Below are 9,357 nucleotides of genomic sequence, written 5' to 3'. Positions count from 1 at the left end.
AGCGAGGGGGCCTGGGATATGCCGTCGGGTATGCAGTGCGCTGCATGCCGGACTGGTCAGTGCTAACCCTGTTGGCGCAGTAGCTTCCGGTGTTGTGAGTCGCGTCTTTCGACCAACACGGGCCGCTTCAACCAAAGCCAGCCGAGTTATGGAAGGCGCCGAGATCTGACCCAGCTGGGATTCCGAAGAACTCGAACCAGTCACCAACGTTGAGTGTTGTCGGCACTATCGGTCCTCCTGTTGTACTCGAAGCGGAGTTACTCCACTGGTCGTCTGGCCGGTGCTGGTTGGACATGTTGATGTGTGCCCAGGCGTTAGGGTCGTGTTGATAGTTGATCGCAGGCATGGAATGACCGTCCGACATGGTAGGCGTATGTTGCTGATTGTGCTGCATAGGTGGACCTTGATGCTGCATATTCGGTTGCTGAGGTGCGAACTGCTGTTGATGCATCTGTGGTGGGTGTGAAGGATCATGTAACGCAGGATCGACCATCTGGTTAGGACTCGTGCTGATCGGGAACAACTGGCTAGTCTCAGGCGGGAAGAGCTGTTCAGGCTGGTAGTTCTGCCACAGATCCTCCGAGATCTTGGGCGAATTGCGAGTATGTAAGAAGAGGTCAGGAGGGGTACCAGGGTACGAGAAGTTGTTGAATGGAGTTGTTGGTCGAGTGTTGGCACGAGACGTGCCCATGAACGCATCTGTTCCCTGTCGTATTGTTGGACTGCCGGCGGTGATATGAGGTATCTGCTGTTGTGGTGTCTGAGAGGATTGTGGTAGTTCGCGCGAAGGTGTGATCGCTGGCGACTGCGGCCGTGAGCGTTCGTAGGACATCTGCGGCGCAGGTGGTCCGTTCGTGTAGCCCATCTCCATGTCGTCGAACTTGCGTTTCTGGGCCTCGGATGATATATCAAGACCCGGCGTTTCTTTGCTGGCCTTGCTGCTTGAGCCGTGCTTCGGTTTGCGATGTTGCCTGCCGGCCGCTTTCTGAAGCCTGTCTTCAAGTATTTTGTTGCCGAGGATGGATTCGAACAATGTGTGGACCATTTTAGCGACCAACCAGACTTTCGAGACATCCTTGAGCGCGTTCATGCAGGATGTCAGTCGCTGCTGTGTAGCGGTGACGATCAATTGATTGGCAGAGCGCATCTGGTAGACGTGCATAATCAATGCGGAGAACAAACTGTAGACACTACATCCGCTGTTAGTAACAGTGCGGCCGCCGGCATGACGTCCGGTTTGAGAACTCACATGAAGGCTGGCGCGTAGCGGAGCTGGTCGTGCGCCTGCAATGCTTCAACAATTGACGTGATCATGCCAGCAGCCTGATAGGCGATCGACCTTGAGGGGTATGCGGTCTCTTCAGGGTATCCCTGGTTGTCGCGCGAGCTTGGTGACCCCGCAGGCGGCATGTGCGCTCGATGCAGAAGACACAGCGTGGTGCTGTAGCCTGTTAGTCGATCCGATGGCGACAATGTCGAATTCACTTACTAGTAGTTGGCGTGAAGCAAGGCAGACCAGAAGTGATGCCGTTGTGGCTCCCATCTGACTTCGGGTGGGCAGTTCTGTAGCCAATCTGCGAGCGCCATATCGCTGTGTGTCAGATCGAGAGCATTATTTCGACGGAGCTTCGAGGCCACTGAATATTGCTGAGACAAGACTAATCCCATAATCTCGCACAGCTTGACGTAATTGAGGAAGAACTGGACGTGAATCGGGTCGGCAGGATATTCGGCGGGCCGATCGGGCTCGTCGTCGATGAAGTCGTCTTCGGACACCATTTCCACATCGGAGTCCTCGATGTTGATGGAGACTGGACGTCCAAGCGCGACCGCAACTGAACGATCGCGAGTGAATAATGTCCACCAGATCCGTTTCCATAGTCGTTTGTCTGCCTTGCTGAGTTGAGAACCTTCGACGCTTCAAAGAAAGGTTAAACGGCTGGACCATCGATGCAAGAGTGTGGCGTGCTCGAAGTACTTACCTTCGGTGCATGCCAGATCCTTGCGCGACAATGACGGCTACTCTGCTCCAGTAAAATACATTTTTTGTCACGTCTGCAACCAGGTCAGACCGAGCGTGCGTGACAATGTCTGCTCTTTCGCGGTTCTTACCCTCTGGACCTTCCCAATACCATCCCATGAGGATGAGGGCTTGCACAATTGTGACACGGTCGTCCTCATAGTTCGCATCGTATAGCGCTTTTGCGCGCTTGTAGAACGTCATTGCCGCTGGTGTAGTAGAGCCATTCGCATCCATAAGCTGTGGGTTATTGCATACTCGAGAACCTGCAAGTAAGATAGCCTGTAGGAGTAATAACGAAGGAGGATTCTTGGAGTCGCGATAGCGCCTCATGAACTTGCTGCGATTGATGACCGGCACCACGGGAGCAATCCAGGTGAAGTAAGCATCGACGAGCTCATCGCACAGCTGTCGTGGTGGCAGAAGAAAAGCGCCGCGCTGGTGAAGGACATCGATCTCGACGTTGTCAAGTTCATTGATTCGTGCACGGGCGCCACGAACATTCTCGGGCAGCGGATAATGCACGACATCTGACGAGCCGTGGCGGTCCTGCACCAGTAAGGATAAGTTGGATGATTCTCCCAGATATGCAACACGTCCAGCCTCTTTGATGGGAGCGCGTGCGAATTTCGGCTTCATCTGTGGTATCGTCAGCCTTCACTATGCACGCAGCAAATGGGATGACACCCACAAATTGAGCGTATGTGCCATTTGACAGCTGTTGGTTGGCATAGTATTGGTCGCTGCCCTCGCTCTTTGGTATGGCCGCGGTTGTGTTCATACCCACCTTCTCTGGCGCAAAAGTGTCCGGTGGAGGCGCAGAGAAGGCTTCGGCACCCGCTGGGCTGATGCCATCTTTCACGGACTCGGCGCGCTCACTGCTATCCTCTTTCTTGCCCGCTGTCTTCTTGCGCTTCGGCGTGGGAATCTTGCACTCTATGCTGAAGGCAACACAATTCGTACTGTTCGGCGCAGCCACTACGTCAGCATGTGCCCACACCACCAAATGTGTCATCTCATATGTCCCTACCATGGCACTCCGAGGGATGCTGCATCGCATCGCACTTTCCTCGCTATAGCAACATAGTCAGCAGCTGCCCGCAGCTTCTGCGCCGCCTGAACTTCATACCATGGCAGGTTTCGCACGCGCGACTGGCCCTCTGCCGCCTGAATGAGGGATGTCCCGGGAGCTGTGATGAGGGCGCCGCAGAGGATGTGCCGGGCGCGATGCTGATGGCAGAGTTCGGGGGAGTCTCGCTGGCGGTGGGCGGGTTCGGGTTCGGGGCCAGCGTGGCCATGTTGTGAAGAGTGTGCGTGTCGGCGTGTGTGTTCCGGGTCTCAGGCGTCGGCAGTCGCATCCACGTCGCTCATGTCGGCCTGCATCGACGAGTGTTGCAGCAGCTGTGTGTGACCGTGACACTCCTTGGATCTGGCCTTCAACAAGGTGGATGGCGTGCAAGAGCTTGTGGCAGCGTGACAAGTTTGAGACTGATGAAACTCGGAGTCGAGAGGCCCTGGTCTAGAATAGGGCTGGCTAAGTTATGCGGGGAAGTTGGAAGTGTGGTTGGTCTGCCGCCTCAAGGCTCAAGTGACAAGTCGCATATGCATCTACTAAAACTATTCCTCGCCCGTGCTTACGTCTCCATCTACTACACTATCACGCTATGTCACCGAGATCCACGTCGAAGCTGGGGTGCAGTGCAGTCCAATCGGGCGCGGACGCGTGTGCCTTGCACCTGTCCTGCCGTTTCGAGCTGTCTGCCGCTACTCACCTGTCGAGCCTCGGTATCTCCAATGATGCACTAGCTCATCCGTTGCCCGGCCACCTCCAGAACGCCATCATATCCAACATCATGACAACAGGCATCGTTCTCGTCTTCCTCCACGCCCTCCTATAGCTGCATTGTGCCTACTATTAGGTCATTGATCAGCGCCCTCGACCCTGACATGCCTGCATTGTCCGGCGGTGTAGTACTACAAAGAATGAAGTACATGTACATGTATGCCAATGTTACCGCCTAGATGGGCTTGCGACATGCCAAAATGCTGCTGACGACCATGAAATGACGCATGGCATTCTGGTCCTGATGAATCGCATACCAAGCATTTGCTCGCTGCACCGGCACGAACGGCAGATCTTCAGCACATCATGTCGCTCCCCCATGTCCTCAATTAGTCCGGAGACATTTGCGGCCTGTTTTCCGTACAAGCGGTGTCTCCTTTGTTACAGGACAGAACTGTGTCGAACCTGCAGCTGTTCTTCACATCACACCGCAATCTGCCAATTGCAGTAGCGCGAGAGGTCATGGTAGCAAGTTGTGCCGAGGAAGCTTCCCCAGACATTCACATGCAAAAGTCGCAGAACGGACTGTCTGTCCGTGGAGAGTGCCGGCCACTTCTCCTCATCCCCCCAAGTGCCTACTACTAGTGCTGCGTAGCTATAGTGGATTAAGCAGCAGCCGTAAGGCTCACGACATTTCAATCTATAGCTACTAGCCGTATAAATCCCTACGACCCGCGTAGCGAGTATTAGTGTCACGGTTCACTACTGCCGTGACGTCGCGCGCCTTAGCGCTTCCTTATATATCTCGCGCGCTTCGCGCTTCTCTTTCGTAGCCTTACCGAACAACGCTTGTTTTACGGCAACCCTATACTATCGTCTCATAGATCACTACCCGTAATAGTTTGTTCGGTCCTATAAGCGGCCTATTTAGTCAGGCTAGCAGTCACAATCAAGTCGTACTAACAATAACTACAGTCGCGCAAACAAGCGCATTAGTTAAGTCAACAGATCACCTCTCTCCTTTGCGCAAAACGCGTTAAGGCAGGTCAAGTTCACTATAGTTACTAACCGTCGAGTCGCGCGTATAGGCGCACTAATAATAACTATAGTCGCGTAAACAAACGTATTAGTTAAGTCAATAGATCACCTCTCTCCTTCGCGTAAAACGCGCGCCTCCCTACTCTTATAGGGCCCTTATATACCTACTAAGAGAGCAGTCTTATCTACTACGTAATAGTATAATATAGCTATACCCGACAGTACTACTAACGGGGTACTCTTGCCTAAGTAACCTCTTTATCTAGATCTTAGTAAGTATAAGCGTTAGTCGCTCGTACGCGCTAAGCTTTTCCTAACCGTATCTACTAAAACGTAGACACTCGATAACCTAGGCACCGATACCGCTCTAGGTGCCTTCCCTTCCGATGACGACTCGAACTTCGCCGCCGAATAATAAGAGATCGAGAAGGATCTACTACCTAAAGAACAGTAGTTTGCCTTAACCTCCGACCCTATTAACTTCGTACAATTCCTTAACGAAGAATAGATCTTAGAAGAAGGAGGAATTAAGGTGTATAAGATCATAGAGTCAAGAGATAATATATCTATATAAGATAGTAAAACTAATAATATACGCTAACCTAAGGAGTAGGTAATCGCCTTAGAGTATACTACTATTAAGAGCCTAGCTAAGTTCGCGACTCGTACTATAGTATACCCGGAGATTATGTTTCACCTCGTCCGCTAGATATAGTTAGACTTCATTACACTTTTTAACTAGGTCGAGTCCCTAAAGAAGGCTAATAAGGTTATATAGCGTAAGTACGCCGATATAAAGTAGGAACGTAACATCGTATCCGAGAGTCTTAGTTAACTCGAAAAGGATAAGGATGTTAAGGGCCTCTTTATATTCTACTTTAACAAATACTAGAAGTATAAGAGTTAGATATAAGACCTTAAGGAAGCTAATTAGCGCCTCCGATAGGATAACGACACGCTCTTCGGATAGGTCGAGGAGTCGTAGGTAGGTATATCACCTAAGGACATTAAAGCCCTATCTAAGCGTAATTAGGCTCTAAATAAGGAGGTGGTAGAACTAAAGGCTTAGCTAGTAGCTAAGGACACGAACGGTACTAGCGATACTAGCGGTACTAACGGTAATAATAATAATAACCGTAGTCGTTAGGTCCGCGTCTACTCCCCTCGTCGTAACGGTGTTTTACGATTACCTACGCCTCCTACTTAGTAGGACCGTATAGGTAGAGGTACCCGACGAGGAGGCGGTAGAGGTAGTAGCGATAACGACGGAGACAACTCTAATAACGATAAAGGTAGAGATAATAGTCGACTACGCCGTTACCTACGCCGTAACTCCTTACGACGAGAACGCTAGGGTATACCTAGTAGTGCTTCTAGGGTAACTAGCAATACCGCCGTTAGCTAGTTCACTACTATCGAACCCTTAGTTAATGTTATATATACTAACAAGTCAGTTAAGGACCTAGAAAGCAAGTTCGATAATAAGAATATAAACTTTAACCGTTAGCTCGATTAGCTAGAGATCAAGCTGTCCGTAATATAGTTCTAGACTATTGAGGACGGAATACGCTATATCCTTAACTACCTCGACGGGTACCCGTACTAGCTATATAATCCGCGAGTACCCTCTAAGCGTACTAAGCGTAATTGCGTTAACCCCTTCAAGTCTATCGATAGTATAATCCAATTCCTTATCGACCGGTATAGTAAGAAGGACGTCGTAGGCAAGGCCTTCTAGAAGCTCTAGGTCTTATAGTAGGGTAAGAACGAGTTATTTTTCATTTTTATCGCTAAGTACGACGAATAGCGCAACTTATACGACCTATTAGCTAAGACTAATCACCGCCTACTCGAGGGTAAGCTTAACTACAAATATATAGAGGCACTGTCTATAGAGACTAAGGACCGCAAAGACTTAGTCGACCTATACTATAAGCTCGAAGCCAAGTTCGAGCGCCTAAAGTCAAAGACCCTAGCTATACTACGACTACCTCGTAGTACTAGCGGTAGTAATAGCGGTAGTAACGGTACTATACCTACCGCGCCCGGCGTAGCCTAAGGTTTAGGCCTTAAGCTATACGCTTAGATACCGCGCGAATTTAAGGAACTTAAAAAGCTCGAGCCTAAGGAGAAGACTAGTATTATTATAGTAGGCGGTTATGTCCGCTACCGCCGTATAGACTATAACTTATACTTGCTAGACTGCCCTATTAAGTAGTATAAGCGCCCTCCGCCGCGCGCGAATACTAGCTCTATAATATAGACACCGGCTAACCCTTAGTAATAGGGAAATGGCTAGACTAACGCTTAAGTACGATAACCGTTAGTCCTACTTACGAACATAATACTAAGAAGGAAACATAGCGAGATACGGTAATATAAGGACTAGAGTACGCTTTACGTATATTAGTAAGCTCTCTAACACCGCCTATTATACGAGGGGCACTAAGGCCGAGAGTGTCCCCTTACCTTATAATGCCTAGTAGTATAGATAGTAATTAAGCTCTTACCTTCCTTAATTATAGTACTACCTCTTAGTATATAAATTCTGTATACGCTCGTATATATAATCTTCCTCGACTCTAGGAAGAACCTCTTTAATTAGGACTAGCTAATAGCGGCTCCGCTAACGAGCTTATTACCGAGTCTACGTACTTTCCTTTTAATATCGGCGGTCACGTCGAAATCCTTAGCTACTATTTAGTAGAATCACTAGAGTATAACATTATACTCGGCTCTAGTTAGTTCGTAGACTACGAACTAGAGATATAATAGGAGAAGGGCATTATAATAATGAACTATTTGAAATGCCGTACCTATAAGGCAAACTAGAGGTCTAATAAGTACCTAATAGTATAGTCTATTAACTATCTAGCTACGCTAGTACTATTAGGCAATTATCGACCGCCGATAGCGGAAGATAATCCCGACGAAGTTACCGCTCCTACGTTATTGTTACCTAAGTATATAGATAGATAGATAGATTTGTCATTCCCCTGTTCTAGGACCCTATCCGGCCTATACAGGTATATATCTATTGTTATGTACAAAAGGAAACCCGAATAGGTGAAAACCCTTCCCGCCCCTAACTTCTCCTTATCTAGATTAGCTTTCCCTCTAAACGTACGTAGTCTATATTACTACCCCGTTAGCCCCCGCTCCTAGCCGGTCTCGTCGCGCTACGTCGTGTCCTCTCTTCCTATACTACTCCTACTAGGCGGTACTGTTCTAGCTAGCCCTTCTCTAGTATCTAGTTCGTAATACGCCGTAGGTCCTTAGCGTTATTAAGAAGTGCCCTAATCGTCCGGTTCCTCGCCTTTACTATCTACTCCCCCCTTCCTAGCGACTACCTCGGATAGACGAGGAGTACGTACCGTACGTTCTAGGAGCGATAGCCGTAGGGGTAGCTAGTATTCGTGTATCCTAGAACCTTCCTCTATAATAGGTACCCCTAGAGGCCGATGTGTTCGCTTCGTAGTTAGGTTACTATACTACTCTATACCCTCGTAAGGCGGTAGTAGATAAGCTTCGGGGGGTACTTAACCGCGGATTTTATAGCTAACTATTCCTTAGGTTGTCCCGCTAGCTAAGGGCGTCCACTATGCCCTATGACCTAGTTGTTCTACCTCTCTTTCTATAGTTGCTCTATAAACGATTTCTTACCTTCCTATTATATTGCTAGCTATTCGTCCCTTACCCGGTAGTTCGGCTCGTTTCCGGGTCGAATACCCCTATACGCTAGTACTAATTCGCGGGCCCTTACGACTATACTAGCGATGACCTTCTATACTAGGTACTATACCGACTTGCCTAAGTAGGAGGTCCGTAGTCCCTAGATATATAGGTCGATCGGCGGTATAGCGGTCTCGTACTTAAGTATCCTCGTTAGTATCGACTTATATGCCCCGGTAACCTTCCTTAGGCATTGGTTTTAGATCTTCGCTAGCGGCGCGACGAGTCCCTTCGATAGGTAGGCCCTCTCGTCTAAGGACTACACTTAGCTACTATAGGTAAGGACCGGCCGTATAATAGCCGTATATAGAAGTCGTAACTACCGGAAGTCCGCCCCCTATATAGACGTAGTGAGCCTCTAGCATAATGCTATATTCTGTTTAGCTTTCCGTAATATTGCCTATACGTGCTTCCTCTACCGTAGCGCCGGGTCTACCTATAGTCCGAGGATCCTAAGCTAATTTGCCGGGTTAGTCGTATACCCCTATATCTAGATAGAAGCTTGTATATTATAGAACCGTAGCCGGCGCGTAAAGTATATTAGATTGTACTTTTCTAGGGCAAACCGAGCCCCGTGCCTCCTAGCCTAGTCCTCGTAGATCTTGTGCTTCTCTTCTAGTAGCCTATAGTTCTCCTTAGTCGAGGAAGACTACGCTAGGATGTTTATGTCGTCTACGAAGCCGCTCGTAGCGGTGTTCTAGGATTCTAGGGCTAGGAGTAGCGTCGCTATAAAGAAGAGGAATAGAATAGGTACTAGCGTTAAGCCTTACGGGATTCTAGTATA

At 49.0% G+C, this 9,357-nt stretch overlaps 1 protein-coding gene across 1 annotated transcript; it reads right to left on the bottom strand.

The window, feature by feature from the left end:
• Positions 1-127: 127 nt before the first annotated feature.
• CLAFUR5_08297 (Cutinase transcription factor 1 alpha) lies at positions 128-3,378 on the bottom strand (the record flags this gene model as incomplete). Its single annotated transcript, XM_047907445.1, has 7 exons — positions 128-1,190; positions 1,250-1,441; positions 1,490-1,918; positions 1,983-2,659; positions 2,712-2,982; positions 3,051-3,093; positions 3,150-3,378. The coding sequence occupies 7 exons, from the start codon at positions 3,376-3,378 to the stop codon at positions 128-130; spliced, it is 2,904 nt and encodes a 967-aa protein (XP_047759304.1).
• Positions 3,379-9,357: the final 5,979 nt, after the last annotated feature.

This window comes from Fulvia fulva, chromosome 3 (assembly GCF_020509005.1).
Source record: "Fulvia fulva chromosome 3, complete sequence".
NCBI lineage: Eukaryota > Fungi > Ascomycota > Dothideomycetes > Mycosphaerellales > Mycosphaerellaceae > Fulvia > Fulvia fulva.
The sequence above is the reverse complement of the archived record's forward strand: the minus strand, read 5'-3'. Positions and strand labels throughout refer to the sequence as shown.